Source organism: Peromyscus eremicus, chromosome 13 (genome assembly GCF_949786415.1).
Source record: "Peromyscus eremicus chromosome 13, PerEre_H2_v1, whole genome shotgun sequence".
NCBI classification, from domain to species: domain Eukaryota; kingdom Metazoa; phylum Chordata; class Mammalia; order Rodentia; family Cricetidae; genus Peromyscus; species Peromyscus eremicus.
Genome location: NC_081429.1, coordinates 5,894,464 through 5,914,675, shown reverse-complemented (window position 1 = coordinate 5,914,675; position 20,212 = coordinate 5,894,464). Strand labels below are relative to the sequence as shown.

Sequence of the window (20,212 nt, the reverse complement as noted above, 5' to 3'; positions counted from 1 at the left end):
AGAGCTGTCACCTCGTCTCACCTGTGCAAGCCATCAGTCAGGGCTCTGCGGCCATGCTGTCCACCAGAGGAAGCAAAGCGGAGCCCCTTTATAAACCCGCTTCTCCAGCACCCTGTGTTTTCTACTCCACCACTAAACACTACTCTACTGCAAAACAAAAGAAGCCTTTCAGTCAAAATCCCAGCTCAGAGTACGAGCAAAGTCAACAGCTCTGCAGGCAAGGTCTGCCGACCGACCGACCGCTTCCACCCGGGCGGGGGCGTGGAGCCTGTGCAGCCTGACCCACGTCTGCGGGGCTGACCGCGGGGCACAGCTACAGCCCACCAGGAAGGAGCCCCGGAGAGGCCCACCGCTCTCACAAGGAGCCACGGTGAACTGTACGTCCTGACGGATCCCAAAAGACGCACTGAAACACACTCCATGAAAGGCCCCCTGGGAGACCCAGTGACATCACTCCATGGCTACATTTCCAGGCAGGGCTGAGGGTCCCAAGGCGATGACCCAAAGGGCCACCAGTCTCGGTGCTGCCTGAGGGCAGAAACAGCAACAGCCCTGTGGGCATGCCAAGGGAGACGCTTCCCAGAACAAAGGGGCGTTTCTTCGGACCTGAGCATCCTCACCACACAAGGATGGGCTGAGGTGCCCTTGACGAGGATGAGGTGCCCTTGACGAGGACGAGGTGCCTGCTGATGCCACCACGAGAGGGCGCACACCACAGCAGAGCTCGGGGCCCTCCTAAACCACGGATGAGCCCTTGACTGCAGGACAGGTCAAGCGCAGCAGAGAGCTCAAGCCGGCCCAGCGGGAAGAAAGTCACATTTCGAAGAACTCCACACTGACTCTTTAGATGTCGATACTTGCTAGACACACCAAATGCTTGTAACAGAAAGCCACACAGCCGAAAATAAGTTTTTGGTAGCACTCATCCTCAATTCTTACTGAATATGTGGAGCAGACCAGGTGTCGTGTCACAAGCCTGTTTGATTCCAGCACTTGGGAGGCTGAGCCAGCAAGAGGGTAAATTAAAAGCTAGCCTGGGCTACACAGTGAGCTCCACAGCAGCTCAGTACATAAGTAAGATACTATCTTAAAAAGCCCAAACCAGCCAAACAAAACCCACTCAGGCCCCGAAACCGGCAACACCTTTTAGTTCAGGCAGGCTCTCGGGAAGACAGGCCCCAATAACACCGGTTCCCAGCCGTCTCTTGTGCTGCCAGGAAGTTGAAGCGCAGCGTGGCATCCCACCCCACCCCGCCCTGCTGCTGTGCTGACTTCAACGGACACCTGGGGCCAAAAGCTCTAGCAATAGGGACAGATACACAGGAGGCTCTCCAAGGCAGTGCTGGCTTCGAATCTCTACCCTAGATGGCTTCCGAGGAAGCTCTTCACGCCCCAGACCTCATCTGTGACAAAGGCTGACAACAGGACCTGCCCCTCCTGGGGTAATTGTCAGGACTGAAGGCTGTAATTACATGGGACCTGCAGGCAGAGCATGCCCAGGAGTGCAGCCTCGTAAACATCTGGGCAAACACCCTGGCCTTGTTGGCTGTCACTGACTGTAGAACCAGAGGGGTCAGCACCTGGGGTTCCCACCAGGAGGATCGGAAACTGGCCAATCTTTACAAAAAGGTCCTGTTAATGGCATGGGCACCCTCTGTCATTCATTCATTGGGTATTTACAGAACACGCTAATACTGTGCAAGTTTTGGTAGCTATGAAACACAGAAGACTGGCGAGGTAGCTGTGTCAGGGCCGTCTTGCAGAACCCCAGCGGCTGGGAGGAGGGCTGGCTTCCATAAGGAACCACCCCATTGGCAGGCACTGCTGAGACACACCGGTGTCCTGGAGGGAGGGGCTTACATCCATCTCAGGTGTGAGACACAAAATTTCTTATCCCATCCTCTCTGCATCACTGAGGCTGGGGCAGCAGGTATGGGGGGACCCTGGAGCTTCAGGCAGGTCACTGGGAAAGTGCTAGGACAAAGAGTGAACTAAATGAAGAGATGCACAGTGAGTGGGCAGCCCACATGGAAGTCCTCCACCATCTGAGGCTTGCTGATGAGCAGGAGCTCATCTGTCTTCCAGCAGGAAAGTTAGAGTCCAGCACAGGGGAAACAGGAGTGCATGAGTGTGTGCGTGCGTGCGTGCGTACAAACACAACCAAGAGCCCCACATCTCATGACAAACAACACTATTATTTAAAATGTGGGCTTGTCCCTTCCTTCCATGCCAAGGTCAGAGGCGTGCAATGGAGCCGGGTTCTATGAGACGACCGTCGTGGACAACATTCACAGAAGCCAGCGATAAGCTTTAACTCTGCTGGAAGTTGCTTTTATTAAAAGCAGAACACTTAACTTATGCCAAGGGTTCACAATTGTATAAATAGTAGTTACTATTCAAAAATTGTGACTATGGATGGCTTGTTTCAGAGGTTGTCATAACACCCAGCAAGGGACAGGTTAAGCCCACGGTGGCACGTGCATGCAAGTGTATGTGTGTGACGCAGACACAGAGTGGCACAGAGCGGCACAGAGCGGGGTAGGGGAAATGCACAGAGATGATGCTTTAGTCCTGTACACAGACCACCACCTTCTGGATGGCAATTATGGCTCTGCCAGGCACACTCAAAGTTCTAGCTCCTATCGCCAGTGAGAGCCTGGCCAGGCGCATACGCCCCAGAGAGAGCACGCCCCACCCTTCAGGCCCCAGGAAACAGAATGGAGTAGGTACGGGCAAGCTTGCAATCTCACACCCTGCTTATTCTAAGTGCCTCCTACAGGCTAGAGGTGCCACTCACCACTTTGAGCTCCGGTACAGATCGGCTGAGTGTCCATTCCTGGCTGTTCACGAAAGCATCTGCAATAGAAGACGGAGATGTGAGGTGCCATGTCACGACTCAAAGCAAATCAAAATGTCCCCTAGATGTCATCTTTGGAAGCGAGGAAAGGGCACTATAGAAGGGTCATACCAGCCCCCCACCTTACTCCTACCCTGGAGGCCATGACTTGCCCAAGTTCACACTTTCTGGCCTCAAGGCTGTGGTGTGTAATCCACCCCCCAGCAATGCTGAAGGCCTCTCATGCTGTCCATTCCTCCCCCTGCTCAAGCTCCAGGCCTTCCTCATGTCCACAGCAGACCTGATGGCTTTCCTGATCCTCGGCACAACGTGGAGACACTGTGGCAGAAGCCTGACCTGCCTGGACCTGACTCTGTATCAGGCCAGCTTTTCATCTTGTTGTACTCTACTACAACAGTTACCTTTCTGAAATCTCACAAAAAAGAAAAAGACAGATGATAACTAGAACTGGTTACAAGATTGCAGAGTGCAGAAAGAGTCTCTGCTGGATATGAAGAGCCTCAGGAGAAACCAGAGAGGTGATTCAGCCAGGGTGGTTTGGGGTGTGTCAGAAAGACAAGGAGTCCCTCGGTCCTGGGGGACTCAGCCATGGTGCTTATCCCCCAGCCTGCCTCACACCTGGCAAGCCCACAACCATTGTCCACGGCTTTGCTCACATGACTTTCACACTTCCCGTGTGCCATTTCCTGTCAGAAATGACCGCCTGCAGTAGTGGCCGCCACAAGGCTGCCACAGGTTGCACTTTCCAACATAATACACTCCTGAGAGTCTTCCTCAAATGACTCCTGTTATCTCTTCAGTCGCCCAAAAAGCCAAGTCACTCACACCACATTCAAAGTCAAGTTGGTCATCATTCCTGGAAGGGTACACGATGCTCAGACCCAGCAGGAGTCAGGGCCGGAAGCAACGGCCTGCTGCTCCCCTGTAGGATGCTGGACAAGGGTGAGAGGTGCTTAGATGAAACCAAGCAGACCAGGAAAAGACAGGCCACCTGACACCAAAGAGGCTGCAACCACCATTGGTCAGATCTCACTGGCCCTGCAGTGACAGGGAAACCCTGACGCCCAGAGGGAGATCTCTGCTCGGGGAACCCAAAGCAGGAGGAGCTGGGGGGCCTGCAGAGGCTGCAGAGGACAAGACACATCTGTACAAAAGCACTGTGGCATTGTGCGGCATCTTTTTATTTACAAACAATCTACGTTCAAGTGGTATGTTCATTTTTGTGGCAGCTAGGTTAATAAAATATTTGACTTAATTGGTGAAAAAAAAAACCTAAAAACTAAAGAATTAATACAGCTTTCATTAAGAAACCTTTCTTTAAAAAATGTCTGCCCATTCTGAAGGGAAAGTTGGCGCACTCAAGACCAAAAGAAAAGAAACAGGTGCTTTAGTCAGAGACACCTGCACGGCAAGCTTCTGCCACCTTTCTCTGTGTGGCTTTTCAGTGGCCGAGCCTTGTGCAACAGAGAGGACTAGAAATGCAGTCTATGCAGCACCTGCCTAGAAACTTCCTCAACCCAGCAGTAAGGGCCCGGGGCAGACCACATCTGTCTCACTCAGTCTCCAGAGCAGCTACCTGTTTCAAGGAACAACTCTGGATATGTCTGCACACACTTTCCAAGGATCTTCCCAGTGGAGCAGAGCCAAAAGTCACAGACGTCTGTGGGCTTGGTTACTAGCCTATACTAGGTCCAAGATTCAACCCCCTGCAAGGAATAAAACTGAGTGTGATGCATGCTTGCAATCTCCACACTTGAGAGGTAGAATCATAAAAATCACAAGTTCAAGGTTATCCTAGGCTACACAGTGAATTCAAAGCCAACCTGGACTTTCACATTCACGAAAACAATGTCACAGAAGAAACTGCTGTGCCCCACCTAACACCCCACTCTCTGGAATACACATTCCACACATCAGTTGTTTAGATAAAGTGCTACTGGGCTAGAATTTGGTAGGGCAGAGATTACCACTGATGGGCTGTGGGTTCCACTGGGCCTCTGATGGGTGTGGGCCAGGCTACCTGGCTCCTGCTTGATACCACAGGTGTTCACCACTGTGGCTCAGGACAAGAAACTTTCATCATTCCTCATCACCCACCTAGTGCTAGGCTTTCTTTCTTTTCTTTTCCTTTCTCTTCCTTTCTTCCTTCCTTCCTTCCTTCCTTCCTTCCTTCCTTCCTTCCTTTCTTTCTTTCTTTCTTTCTTTCTTTCGAAGTGCGGTGCATCCAATCAGGGCCTCCTGCATGTTAGGCAAGTGCTCTAACAACAAGCTACATTCCCAGAACTTAACAGTCTTTTTATTCAGTTCAACAAGAGAAAGTGGGTGCTGTGTCCTGGGCCCCCTGTAGTGACAGAGTACCGGGATTCCAGGTTAGACATGTAACATGTGACATCAGGCTCCTTCACTGGCCTCTGGTGGTCAGGACCAGTGGATTATAAATAATACCCAAGTAGACACAAGTACAGAGGTACAGGGACTGCACTGCCCACAATGGGCTCCAAGATTCATGACGACACACCTCAACTATAGCATGTGCTGGCAGATGACAAGCAGGAAGGCCACTGACTAGGCTTGAGGGGCCGGGGCTGCCTCCATGCTCCTTCTGAGCAGCTCGAAGGGCAGCTATTGCCCCACGGAGGGCCAGAGAGGACCTGGTTCAGCAGGGGACACCATACATTCCCATGGGGGCCACCCACTTTAGAAATACTACAATGCCATCAACTCCACTGTGCACAGATGCAGACAACAGCCTCCCCAGGCCTGGTCCTCCCCTAACCTCAGCTCCTCCAGACTAAGGAGTGTGGAGGCCAAAGGCATCCTGAACCCTCCTTTATCTGAGAGGCAGAGGATGCTGACGTAGCTGGGTGTGAACAAAGATCGGACATAAAAAGATGATGATCTCCCAGCTCAGGCAGCATGGAAATGTCAGCCCTGCCCTTACCCCCACACAGCCCTGACCTACCCCCTGCACCATGCCAGGACAGGTTCATCCATCTCCCTACCCTGCCTCAAACACAGGCACAGCTTTCAGGACCCTGGAGACTGGAACGTGCAAAGTCTCAGCACAGCCTCCTTAGAACCATCACTCACTGCCATCCACTGCCCACCCACTCCAAAATTCCTATCTTCCTTTCAGGAGGCCTTGGGCTCATTCGGAGCAAAGCTCCATTCCCTAGTCACCAGCAACAAGAGAAGGCAGAACAGGAACAGGGTCACTAGTAGGCTTTGTCCCTCTGATGGCTAGTGTTGGTCCATGAGACAAACTGGAAGTTCAGGTCAGAAGAGCCTGAGTAATGACGACTTCACTTGGTTCAATCCACAGCACATAAGCATGGACACACGGGGGGAATCTATGTGATACGATCACAAGCATCTTAAAACAAAGACGCTCTGGTGAGCTGACCCTTGCACCATGCCCAGGCAAAGTCCAGCAGGGACCAGAGAATAAGCAAGATGACTGGACTGGAACCCAGGCAGCCAGGACCCACGGGCTTCTCACCTGTAGCCTGGAGCAGCCTGGCTACAAATGGCATGTTTCTAGGGAAGCCTTCAACTCCACACAGCTCCACTGGGTGCCTTCCTGGGGCCTCAGAACCTTGAGCTAATGGCTTATAATATTCTTTATCACCGCCCCCCCACCCAGAGTCCAAACTGCATCATTTGGCTGGTGGACACAAGCCCCAGCAGAGCCAAGCCCGGAGATAAGGTACTAGAAGCCAGGTCTGCAGGACCACAGTGACTTCATGCACCCCACCCCCACCTTGTTTGGCTTCAAGGACCATAGATACAAGCTCCAGCCACAGCTCACGAAGAAGCTGCCGCCAGGGTAAAAAAAGGAAACTGAAATTGTAGGTGAGGGGAAAAAACAAAACACCGTCTCAGGGACTGGGACGCTCTTGGAACCTTAAATTCTGCAAAGGTTTTTTAGAAATGCACTCTGTTTAGCAACAGACATGTTTTTTTTGTTTGTTTGTTTTTTTTGTTTTTTTTTTTTTGTTTTGTTTTTTAACCTGAGAACATTTGCAAAGCCCTGAAATAGGAAACAGAACAAAAAAGAGAGCAAGTCTACCCAGAGACCAGGAGGTGGGAAGTCAGGTCCCTGGCCCTATCAAAGCCTTGCTGAGGAGGGAGACAAGATACCTCCGGAGGAGTCAGAGCTCTGTGGCACAGTGCCTAATACCCTGGGCAGCAATGACTTCCAGACGTGTGTGCGACAGGACGGCAATTCTTATCAACAGCCTCTACTGCCAGCTGATGATCCATGAGCAAACCCAGTCCTCAGGGGTTCCCTTGTGAGTTCCAGGTGCTCCTCAGTGGCCCCAAAGATTCACAACCAAGATGGCTCCCTCCCCAACGTCCCTGACACCTTCCCCATTCATAAGACCTTTCCTTTGAAGAGTGGCAAATGTCATGTCACCAAGGTACCACCATGCCCGCCCCGCCCTGCAGGTATGGCCACACCACAGCCTCAATCCCAAGCATCTTTCCCGAGCCCTGATGTGGCTCAAGATCCTTCTTCAGTAGAGGCCCTTTCTCTTCTCCCCTACAGTCTCCAAGTCAAAAGGCACCTGCTGAGGCAGGAGCTCAAGGACTCAAGGAATTGACTCAAGGGACATAGGATTCCCTTTAGTGACTTTTCCCCCACAGTGCCCTTCTTAGGAAGAAGGGTGTTCTAGGAGCACTGCCTAATGCTGCATGCCTATCAGGAATGGCTTGAGAACATAAGTCTGACAAGGAAAAGTAGAAAATGTGAGGATGTGAGATTGGAAAGGAGGAAAATATTCCTCTAAATGTGAAAACCGAGGCCAGAGCTCACAAGCTGAGGGGAGCCAGGAGCGGCAACCACGGCCTCCTGTGTGAGCTTGGTATGTCCATACTCCACATTTCCTCAAGAAAGATGTGTGCTGGGTGAGCAGAGGCTGCAACATTCCGACTAAAATATTGGCCGCTCTGAAGCCTGTGCCCTCATTCCATCCGATTTTCATTCACTGCCATCCCCCAGGTGATGAAGGCACTTGCTATGAGCATCTTCCCCGGCAGGCTACAGCTCCTCAGGGAGAAAGACCACAGCCCCAGCTCTTTCTGAGGAACAGAAAGAATAAAGGCATTGCATCTCCATGCCCCTCAAGGCCACCTGAGAGCTGGGGTGTCTATAACTGACCACCCCCAGGCCTCCTAAAGATCTGTTGCTAACCTGGCACCTCCAGCAAAGAACGACACCTTCCTGTTCCCACAGGTCTCACTTTCAGCCTGTGTTCCAAACCTGAATAGCACACATGGGTACAAGGCATTTGAACACTTGGTCCTAGTTGATGGTGCTCTTCTGGAGAATTGACAGGGAAATGACATCCCATTTCCTGTTTGCTTTCTGTTCCATATTTACAGTTAAATATGTGATCTCTCAGCTTTGTGGTCCTGCCACCATGCCCATGGCTCCCCCCACCCCCACTCCACCAATAGACTCTGATCCCTCTGAAACTGTAAGCCAAAAATCAACTCTGTTTGCCATAAACTGATTGTGGTCATGATGTTTCATCAGAGCAACAGAAAAGCCACACAGGCAGTCATTATGCTCAGCTCAGCTCGACAATCCCCGCGCTCTGTGTTCTAGTGATCTAACATACCCGCAGGGTCTCCCTGCAATATTGCCACCCGGACTGTCACCTTTTGCCACTTTCACCCAGCAAGGTGTCCCAGCTGAACCAGCCTCATTCCCTGGGTGTCTGTGTCTAAGTGACACAGCACAACTCTGCTGGGATGGTCATATATGCTTGAGCACAGGCCTGGCCCCGGCAAATACTGTAACCCGAGCAAATCAGGCTTCTCACAGACCAGGTTCTAAAATAAATTTGGTATAACATATGGAGCACAAGAACTAGGTCACAGACATGTGCAACCGGCACTCAGTCTGTCTACCGAGTAATTAACTAGGCAGAGTGTGAACAACACAAAGGATGGTGGGTGGAGGGATGGCCAGCGAGCCGCGGGGGCTGTCTGAGAGACTAGCTGTGGGGTGTGCTGGTCGGGGTGGTCTCTAAAGTACTGACATTTAGAAGCTAAGGGAGGAGAGGGCCAGGTGCTGGGGCTAATGTGGGAAAGGAAGGTACAGGAGGGCACAGGAGGGCACGGCGGGCGTGGGATGAAGAACAATACGGCCTTGGTATTGGGACAGTTTGCTTGGAGTCACCCGGGGGACTGAAGGGTGGGAAAATGGGAAAGGAGTCACATTCTGCTCTTGAAAAGACAGAGATGTGATATGAACCTGGGATATGGAGAAAGCAGAAGTATGCAGACTTGAAGAAGAGGAGCCATCAAGGATGAGCCAAGTGTGGGCAGAGACTAGGTGCCTGCTGGAGCAGCAGGTCTTATGGAAGGTGGTGCAGTGTCCTCATGATGGGGGCAAAGCCAGGGGGCTAAGAGTGTACCCATGCATAGAGGCTCCCCACTAGGGAGCACCCTGAGTTTGGGCTATAATACAAAAAACAAAAGGTCCCATTGGTTACATAGTTACATAGTCAAAACAGAGCTCAACATGCAACTTGGGGTCTGGGATTATTCTGTTTCATTGGTTCAGTCTCTTGAGCAATCTTTGTAGTTTCTGGTAACTCACACTGCCCTGCAGCTCACTAGCCAGCCTTTGGGTGCTTGTTTCTTTGACAAAACTCACAATACACTAAATGTCTGTCTACACTGAGGAACTAATCTCTGGTCCTGTCCCACCAGCCACTAGCTCCCGTCTGCAAGCTGCCCCACCCAGTGTTTCCTCCTCGTGAGTGGAGCAGCAGAACAGAGTGAAGGAGTCCATGCAGTGAAGGGCACACTCAGAACCAGAGGAGCATGGGAAGGGAGAAACAAGGGTCCCCAGAACAAGGTCCCCGGACTCCTCCGCAAGGCCCTCTGCAGATGAGATGAACCCAGAGCAGGAAGGATCTACTGAGTCCTCCTGGGCATCTACAATCCAGTTCCTGTCACGTGACCCTGTTATGGTCACATACTCATATACAGTCATCTCATCCTTGTACACCTGACGTGGAAATGAAAAAGAAGACCAGAAGCCAATCATGGTCTCCTCAGAGCCTGGGGAGGTGAGGGTACACCCAAGTATCTGGCTCTAACCGACGTCTGCAGCAGGATGCTATAGATCTTCTATCCCTCTACATACGCATCTCTATAGATAATAATTCCACTACTCCGAGGGGTAATGATCTACTGAATGGGGCTGTCAGGACAGTCCGTACACTGCTGACTGCCATCTTCTTCCAATATACACAGCCTAGCCACAGAACTCTAAATGATACCCTTTTCAATCCTAGAATAACAAACAATAACAGCAGTATCCACAGGTAGAAAGGCTGGCCTGTCCCTGGAGGTGACGGCTCCATAGTTGGCCGCATGGGCCTAACTACACACAGGCTGGGCAGACTCAGGGCCCCAGAGCTGGACTCTCACCAAAGTGACCAAGGCCGCAGAACCATCTGGACAGATTTTCTGTAGCTACAGATCTTACTGTGAACCCCTCCCCCAGTGCTCCCGGCACCCCCATCTCAGCAGGCTGAGATCCCAAGCTCACAGCCTAAATGGAGAAGAGCCCACAGTGAACAACTTCCAAGGTTTCTGGCATATCTAAAATAGCAGCCTCGAGTCTGTGCCAAACCCTCAGCCCAGGCCCAAAGTGTTTATGTGGCTGAATTTAGAACTCTGGATATAAAGCCATCGATTTCAACTTCTTGAAACCAAGAGTAGAACCAGACTGGAGAAAAAATAAACCACGCAATAGCAGCAGGAGGGTGTCAGCAGAAGACAACAGAACAACAACCATTTCAGACCCACACCCCCAGGGCCAGGAGGTCTGTACCTTACCCAAGTGGACAGCCCAACACACTGGGCACCAAGAGCAGGCGGTGGGGTACCTGGCTCCTCATATCACTGCTCTGCTAGGGACCCACTAAGAATGCCATGCTGCACAGAATCCACAACCATGTGGAGACCCAGCCCCTCCCACCATTCTTCTCTAGTTCCTAACTGTGTCCCGTGGCAGGTATTCTTAAGAAGTACTATTGAAATATAGTAGGGTGGGGGCTGAGAACAGGAGTCCTACGGTTGGAGTTCTTGGGTAGCTGCTGGCTTATTTCTCAAGCTCTAGGCGGCTCTCTATACCTCTATATATGCATCTCTACAGATAGTAATTCCTTTACTCAGTGGGGTAACACTCACTGCACAGGGCGTCAGTATGGTCAGTATATGGCTGACTGCCACAGGCTTTCACTATACCCAGCCTGGCCAAGGGACCAGAGGACGTGCTGGCTGCTGCTGAGACCACTTGCTGCGACACAGCAACAGAGCCAGTCTAGGAATCAGGTCAGTTCCTTGAATGACAGTGAGTGACAGGAGTATGAGACGAAGGCACCAGGGTGCGAGGCTGGGTCTGGCCCGGCCATGCTCCCTGCACGTCTCCTAGCACTCTAATGACAGCGTTGTGGACAGTGGTCACTCTCCTGTCAGAGTCCCAATGGTTGCTCACAGAGTTAGACAGAATCTCCACCAACGGGAAAAATTCTAATCTCCACTTGTCCACTCACGGCAAAGAGAAAGTGGACGTGGGGCTGCCCCTTGGTGTGGTGGAATCGGAGCTTTCCTGAAAGCCACCTCTGCTGCTTCAGGGAGAAGCAGAAAGTTCCAGAGTGTGCTGGAAGTGGGGTGGGGGGCACAAATAAGGTGACAGGTCCCCTGCCAGCTCCAAAGAGAATGAAAGCCCAGTGCTGGCCCAGAACAATGCGGGGAACAGAACTGAACCCAAGTACTCAGCCTCAGGACCCGTCCAGAGGGAAAAGGAGGGGTCAGACACACAGACCAATGACAACTCCGCAGGACTGCAGACCCAGGTGTGCAGGAGCAAAGTTCTGATTCAACTGCCCACGTCAAGAACGGAAGTTAAGAGAAGAATCCATGAGGTTCTGGTAGAAGTCCAGATTCACCAGAAAACACACCTTCCCTTAGAAAGAGACACTTAGTGAAGTCCCTCAGACCTTCCTGGTCCTGCTAACATCCCAAAGGAAGCCTCCAGCAATGTCCTGTGTGTGGCTAACTCTGACCTGAGTAAAGATGGCTTCTTCAGGCGGTGGTGGCTCACATCTTTAATCCCAGCACAGTGGATCTCTGAAGTTTGAGGCCAGCCTGGTCTACAGAGTGAGTTCCAGGACAGCCAGGGCAGAGAAACTTTGTCTCAAAAACCACCCAACCAAACAAACAAAAAAACCAACCAACCAACCAACCAACCAAGATTCCTATTTATGCTGGAAATGCTGGGGAGTAAAAAGGCGGCCACGTAGGCCTAGGTCCTGGAAACTGAAGTCACTTCACACTTCGCACATGCAACAACACCATTTGATCTTCATGTTTTGTCAAATTAAACGGACAGACACCCAATAAATATGTAGAAATACAGATTTTGTTTTTCACTAGGACAAGGTCCTAGCTCAGGCTGGTCACAAACTGGCTACAGCTGAGGCAGCTACTGAAGCAGTCCCCTCCTGCCTCTGCCTCTGCCTCCCAAGTGCTAGGATTACAGACAGACAGACAGACACACAGACAGACGCACAGACATAGACATAAACACACACACCTGCCTCTGCCTCCCAAGTGCTAGGATTTTACACAGACACACACACACACACACACACACACACACACACACACACACACTTCTTTTGGACAGTGCTTGGGATACAATCCAGACCTTGTTCATCACCCAAGCAAGCACGCTGTCACTAATCCCCTGAGCCCCTAACACAGATCTCAGACTAATATTTAAGACAAATGATCTCTGTGTAACGTACTTGGTCTTACACATCCAAAGCAAACTGTCACTGCCATAGGTTCATCTAGGACAAATGAAAAGTCATGCCTAGGAAGTTCACAGAGCTGAAATTCCGCACTGGTCAACACTGGCCACCTGGAAAACAGAGGCTGAATGACTGGACCTGAGGGAACCGGAGCACTTTGCCTGCCAAGAGACCAAAGCTACCTTAGTCAAGAAAAATGACTCAAAACTCTCACGCACTGCAGAGATCAGCTGTCTTTAAAATGTGAATGTATGTGCCAGCAAAAGCCTACATTCTGCCAGCACAGAACATCCGAGAATGTGTTTCCTTTCAAGGCAGGGGACGTCTCATTGTAAACACAAGGAAACTGGGGCCAACAGGTTGCTCTCAGCCCCTCCCTATGGCCTCCTCTCTGCAGCTCATTGAGCATCCTTGTAAGTGGTGAGGCCACCAGATCCCTGGGGGGCCAGATGAGAGAGCAGAACAGGTCAGCAGATAGATGGTGAAGCCCGAATCCTCAGAACCAGAACCTGGAGAGTGCATGTGCACTTGTCAGTGGCTGTGATCAAGCTCACACACCTCAGCCTAACTCCAAGTGCACAATTTAGTCCTCATGTTATGACATGGGTGCCATTAGAAATTTTATCCTGGAAAGCAAATATTTACAGTGTTAAAACTCCGCCTTCCTTATAAGCCACAGAGAAAACGCCTGAGTAAACGCCATCATAAAGCACACTGCCAAAGAATGGAACTGCATCATCACCTGCCACCTGACCTATTCACCTTAAGCACCTCCTCCTCTTTCCCGCCGGGTGCCCAGCCTGGTATGGGCTTTGTCTGTCAGCTGCCAATCAGAGGCTCCTGCTTAACTGCATTGGACACTTCACATTCCTAAAACGCGCTCTGGCGTTAAAATATTTTTATTTCTCAAGTTCAAGTGGTGCTAGCAACACATCAGAAGTGGGTGCAGCTGTCTCTAAGTGGGCAGCAACGATGGCACTACTGTCCCTGTCACCCTACTGGTCAGGTCTGGTCGTTAGTGGCATCAACTACACGGTATCTAGAACTCCTAGGGACAGGCCTTTGGGCACACCTGTAGGAAATTATCTCCATCCTATTAACTGAGCTGGGAAGACCCACTCACTGTGAATGGCATCATTCCCTCACTAGGATCTGGGACCATACTATATCCCTGGCAAGGGAACGGACCAGTAGCATGTGTTCATCAGTCTCTGCCTTCTGATTATGGGTATGGTGTAACCAGCTGCTTCAACTTCCTGCTGCCTTGATTTCCCAGCCATAATGGACTGAGTCCTTCAACTGTGAGACAGAGTAAACCCCTTTTTTGTATCTGTTCCCCTCACTGGCTGTTCAGAATAAACCCTTCCTCCCTGCCTTTGTCTGAGAGCTTTATTAAGGTACAAGAACGTAACTAACACATCAGGCTAAAGGGGAGCTCTGCGCCCACTCTAGGAGCCGCTGGAAACCAGGAGCAGAGCAAAGAACACCCAAGCTGTAACAGCCCACGTGCTTCTCCATGAAAGACAGTGGAAGCATCCTGGGCCTGTGACCACAGCACAGGAGAGGAGCTAGCAGAGCTCAGTGTGATCCAGAGAGAGAATTCCACTATGCAGAGCATCAGAAATAAACTGCATTCTGCTAAACATCTACAGGATGAATGAGCATCTGATTGAATGAATGGGAAGGTAAAGAGATAACAAAACTGTCCCAAGGCAAGGCAGGCAAGAAGACCAGAAGGCCAAGCCCTCTCCCAGTCACCAGCTCACCAGAAGTGGGCACCACATACCCTTCACCACCATGATTTTACAACTGACTCTCCAGTCTCAGTGCATCCACAGAACTTTCACAGTCCAACAATCACACCTCTTGGGACTCTTGACAATTATAAACGCAAAGGACCACGCAGCCACACTAGTCACATGGCCCCCAAGGCTTCATGATGGTCACGAGCGATCATACACCAGCCCAGTTACCTTGGTAAATACTACACGATCCTAACGCCCAAGGGGACTGCCCTAGATGACTCTGTTAGACAGCCGCAATTCTTCAGCTCTATAAGATCCTCTACCATGGAGATGTGACACCCATAAAGCACTGAACTGGTGTAGTTTGGAAACACCAGAAGAAACTGATGGCAGCTATCATCAGAGAAGAAAATGCTCCATGGTTCCTCTGTCTGCATTTCCTCTACCAGCATATTCCTACCCATGTTCCAGAAGGAATGTGTTTCCAGCCTTGCTTCTAAGGCTGCCCTGAACCTGACATGCTAACACCCTGAACTGAACCTGACATGCTAACATGACATGCTAACACCCTGAACATGACATGCTAACACCCTGAACTGAACCTGACATGCTAACGACCCAAGTCTCTGGTTCTCCAAAGGAGGCTACAGAGGAGCTAAATCCCTAAATGGAGACCTGAGAATTAACAAGCAGGGACTGGGTGTGGCTCAGTGGCTGGACTAGCATGTCGGGCAACCAGGGTTTCATTCCTCGAACGAGGGAACAACCAGAATTAACAAGCACTACGTGGGCCATGGGTGATGATTACTTTTGTCTAGCTGGCAGCCAACCCCAGGCCAAAAAGGGCAGAGGAAATGTCCTCAATGCATGTACCTTCCACCTCAGAGTTTCTCCCCCTAAGAGGTCACTGTGCACTTTCAAATCGTAAATGTAACAGATTTGTAAATGTTAAATAAATAAAGTTTATAAATTTATACCATGCATAGGTATCAGTACAATACATAGGATTAAATGAAACCTGAAGAAAACTTCTCTCTGGCTCTCAGACTAGTGTGGTTTGGGGGCAATGACTTTAAAAGCCTCGTATCCACTCCTCCCTCCCTCCCTCCCTCCCTCCCTCCCTCCTTCCCTCAGTCCATTCCACAATCTATCTGCCTGTCCATCTTCCAGTACATTGTGGATCAAGGAATGTTATGTGACGATTCGACTGCTCTCAGGTGTATTTGGCTTGTAAGAAGGGAAGTGACTCCCTGTGGGACAGAGGGACAGCCCTTCTCCAGTGACAGGAACAAATGGGGGAGGGGTGCCGAAGCCGTCTTCTCCCGCTCACAATCATTAGGTATGCTGGCCAGTCATTTTAAAAGCAGCAGCTACGTGAAGGCCGTGGGAAAATATAAACAGGTAAGGGAAGGAGAATCTGAGGCTAGCTTAAACAGGAGTGTCAGGAGCGAGACGCCTACTCACCAAGTATGCATCTTGACCATAATCCTTTGCAAAAATGTATCACAGGCAAATACAGTGAAGCCTTGATGTTAAGTGCACAGGTTCAAACCTGTTGTCATGCCTACTTCTGCAGCTTCACGGGAATGGAGGGAAGCGTGAAAGAGCTACTTCAGCTCCTGGGGCAGACAGACTCAGGGTGGCTTTGAGGCCTGGCTGGGCTGCCTGGCTAACCGCATGCTGTTGCAGCTGAGACAGAACCCAGTGGCCTGCCTGGCTTGCTCCAGGTGGCGACTGAGATGTAGCCTACAGAAGAAATCTCCCTCCCCTGTTTCTGGTCATGTTACACATCTCACACCAGAGGAGAAACCTGTGGGAGAAACACATTAGGACCAGGCTTGGCCACTGCTCATCACCTGCATGCCAAAAGAACTGGCTGATTAGGTCTTCAAAGGGCCCAGAAAACACTGCCCATGGGGGCCCCTGCTGGAGAAAGGGGAGGGTAAAATGGTTCGTTGTTGTCAGATCCCTGCCTGATGGTGGGCAGGGTAGACACTAAACCTCCAACAAGCCAAGAGACGCCAGTGAGAAACAGAAGTGAGATGAGAAGGGGCAGACACATCCTAGACACATCGAGACAAGCGTGTCCTTTCTGCACACTGGAAGCAAACCACCCCCAGGAGAGGACCAGGTATAAATATCATCAGAATCCTAGGTGCCATGTCCGGTCTTTTGACAATGTGCCATGATGGACAGTGTCATTTCAGTTTATACTTGAGAATGGCACAATCCAGTCACCAACAGAAAAACAAGAAAAAAAGAATCTCCTAATAACTTCAGGTTAACAGTTCTGTGTTGAGTCACATTCAGAACCCCCTCGTGGCTGTGTGGAGACTGCAGACCGAACAACTCCCATGAGCCAGCACCCAGGAAAATGCTGGAGGAGAAGCACCTTCGAAACTCAAATCACAAACCCACAGCCCTCCTTCCCACCAATCTCTGGCGTCAGAGTCCCAATGATGGGAACTTCCCACCCACTCTGGACGACAAGGTGGATGCTGTGCTGTGGACACTGAGTCAAAAGCCTCCCAGTCAGGAGTTTAGCGAACCCCTGCTGTGTAGCTGCATCCTGGTTCCGGTTCTGGGAAGAAAACCTGCAGGTTCCTGGTCTTCTCTTCCAAATTACAATTCTCAGAGTCTTCCTGGAATGTGGTTTCCACATGATCCCAGGGGCCAGGTCAGGCTTGGCCTTAACTTTTGACTCCTGAGTACCCTGGCAGACTCTTGAAAGTCTGACGTTCTGGTGTGGGAACTGAATTACCAAAAGAATGGTATGTCCACCCAGCCTGGAGCTCTGTGTTGAAATGTGAAGTGTTGGGCAGAAAGAACAAGACCGCAGTACCGTGTGCACTGTGGGCGACCGTCCTGCTTCAGACGACAGGACTCGGGTCGTGGGACACAATTACTAAGCTTTTTCCTTTGAGACAGGGTCTCATGTAGTCCAGGCTGGCCTCAGATGAGGATGACCTTAAACTTTTGATCCTCCTGCCTACACCTCCTCATTGCTAGGATTATTGGGGCGCATTTTCAGATCAGGTTTATGTGGTACTGGGCATGGGACCCACCGCTTCACATACACTAGGCACACACTCTATCTACTGAGCTGTATCCCCTGAAGTTAGAATTCTTTTTAAGAGCTCATTGGAACAACAAGGTAAACACACTAGATAAACACCGTCTCCCATCCCAACAGAAGCAGCATCAGCACCAGTCTGCCCTGGTATGAGAACTAATGAGTGAGGGCGGGGCCTCACAAGGAAGGCTGCTGTCATTGTTCGTGGAGTCAATTCTCGAGCGTCTGACAGTCACAGGCCCGTGTGCAGTGGCAGGCACAGAGGACAAGAGGGACACAGGAGTCCCTTTGACAACTGTCTCCCACAAAAGGACACCCTCTCTCATCACTTGAGTCCCACTGTTCTACACCAGCCGAGCACTGGACAAAGAGAGCCTTCCTGCATGCTGACCACACCAGCTGGCATGCCACATCATGCAAAACTTCACATGGAGACAGCATCGGATCAAAAGGGATGCATGGCTTCTCCTGGGCGAGGGTGGTGTGAGAACGCGACCCTCTTTTCCCCTTTCACTCCCATGGACAGCATGCGCCTCGTAAAATTATCTTCACGTGCTAGATAAGGAAAAGCCAAAAGAATCCCGTCCAGCACTCGCCCTGGTGCACCCTGGTACTGACAGGGAGGATGGAGCTCGCTTTCCCATCTTCTGGTCAGAGCAGCTTACTGCACGCTAAACTGTCTGAGGGCATTATACCTGTTAGTGATACCAGGGAGAGAAGCAAGGAGAAGTGGAACAAAAAGCAAAAATAAGCACAAAAGAGGTGGTGGGGTCTAGAACCCACTTTTAAATTAAAACCAGCCAAGTGGATGGCACGTGACTCCGTTCTTTTAAACCACAGGGGCACTTTTTAAAGTAATGTCTAAAATAATGACCAGGAGGAGAACAAGCTAAGCCAGGTGAGTACCTGCCTCACTAGGGGCCATCAGGAGAGGTGGAAGCCCAGGGTTGTCACCCAGGACAAGCGGAAACTCGATGCTCATCAGGAGCCGAACTACCATGGGCAGATGGTCCTTCTCTCAAAATAATGAAAAGATAATAATCTCCCCTCTTTTCTGCTAATCTGTTGACCTTAATACCAATTCTGCCCTTAATCATGTGGAGCAGCCGCAGACCTGTAGTCAACCCCAACAGTGAGGCCACTTCAATAAGAAGACACTTCTCTTTCCTTCATGATCTTACTCACAGTGACATTTTAAATTAATATAGCTGTTCCAAGTCACTGCACTGGAAAAAGAAAATTTTACACCAGGAACATAAACATTTTTAGAAGATTATACAATTTCCTTTTGACTGCTCATGTTGGTGTATTAATCACGACCATGTATTAGATCTGAGGACAGGGTGGGGTGCTTAGCAGTTCCTTAAAGGTATCCTAACCAACTTGCAGGTGGGGAGTTCTTTCTTCATGTGGTAAACTCCTGATGATCCTGCAAGGTCCAGCTCATTTTACCCTCATGAGGACACCAGACAACTTCTTCCTCAAGGACACTGGCTCTACCATTTGTGTCCCCTAGCTCTCTGCTCCACCCTCCCCACAAACATTTCACAAGAGCCTCTGTGTGTGTGTGTGTGTGTGTGTGTGTGTGTGCGTGCGTGCGTGCACGCGCGTGCTCCATCGTCCACAGAGGAATAACACCAGCAATGGCCCAGGAGGAACCCACTACCAAGGCTTGCGCATGCTGGCATGAGAAAGCCAGTGTATGTGACACTGGGGACAGTCACAGCTTGCCTGAGTCCCCTGCAGACTTGCTGTAACTTCTCACTCTCCCCCAATCTGCTGCTCATCTCTTCAGACTGGAACTGTGCTTCCGTTAGATCTCAGATTCTGATGCTTAGAAAATGCAGAGCACACTGCAGATGCCCCATGGACATGTTAGTGCACCACCAAAACAAGACAAACAAAAATCAAAACCACAGCGCTTCCAAACAAAGAGGAGTCGTTAATAACTAGACAACAGAACAGGTTGCTGCTCTGGGCACATCTCTGAATACTCTCCTCTAGCAGCAGGATGTTCCAAGCCCAGGTTGTCAGAAGAGAAGAAAAGAAAAGAAAAAAAAAAAAGATGTAAGCTGGTAACCTAAGCCGAAATGAAGCTCCAACCAGAGGCCATAGACCTGGAGGAACACAACACAAATCCTGGTTGCCCAAAGATTACCAGGCTGACCTTCAAGGCCACTCTTCAGAGCATACCCAGTGCAGCTGCTGAGTCTCCAGGAGAGAGCAATTCCCGCCCATCCTTCCAAACAACAACAAAAACCCCCAATCTACTGCTCATCTCTTCAGACTGGAACTGCGCTCCAGTTAGATCTCAGATTCTGATGCTTAGAAAATGCAGAGACTACCGCCATCAAAGACTGAGTAGAAAATCATTCAAAATGTTTCACATGAAAGGCTGTGAATGACACAGTTTCAGTATAAGCTATTTGCCCTGTCCGTGGCAAATCAAATTGAAAACAATGTACCAAGTTACAGCAGCAATTTTCTTTCATTTAATTGCTATTTCCTTCTTCTGGCCACTAAAGTTTCTTGTCCTTTGCTTGATACTCTACTAGCTTTTCATCCCATCATAACTAAGAGATACAGAAGCAAGGGAATCAGAAACTAAGAAACAGGGCTACTGTTGAAACATGCTCTCAAAAATCAGTTGTAAATTACTAATTTAAAAAGCTGGTCCTAGCCAGAGCTATCAAGG

At 50.3% G+C, this 20,212-nt stretch overlaps 1 protein-coding gene across 6 annotated transcripts in view; it reads right to left on the bottom strand.

Annotated features, from left to right (window-relative positions):
- Window positions 1-20,212, bottom strand: part of Agap1 (ArfGAP with GTPase domain, ankyrin repeat and PH domain 1) — a 437,938-nt gene that overhangs the window by 279,067 nt on the left and 138,659 nt on the right. For all 6 annotated transcript variants that reach the window (XM_059278338.1, XM_059278339.1, XM_059278340.1 and 3 more), the window contains exon 2: window positions 2,798-2,856. In XM_059278338.1, coding sequence (XP_059134321.1) covers window positions 2,798-2,856 — 59 coding nt within the window. The remainder of the gene's footprint in view (window positions 1-2,797; window positions 2,857-20,212) is intronic.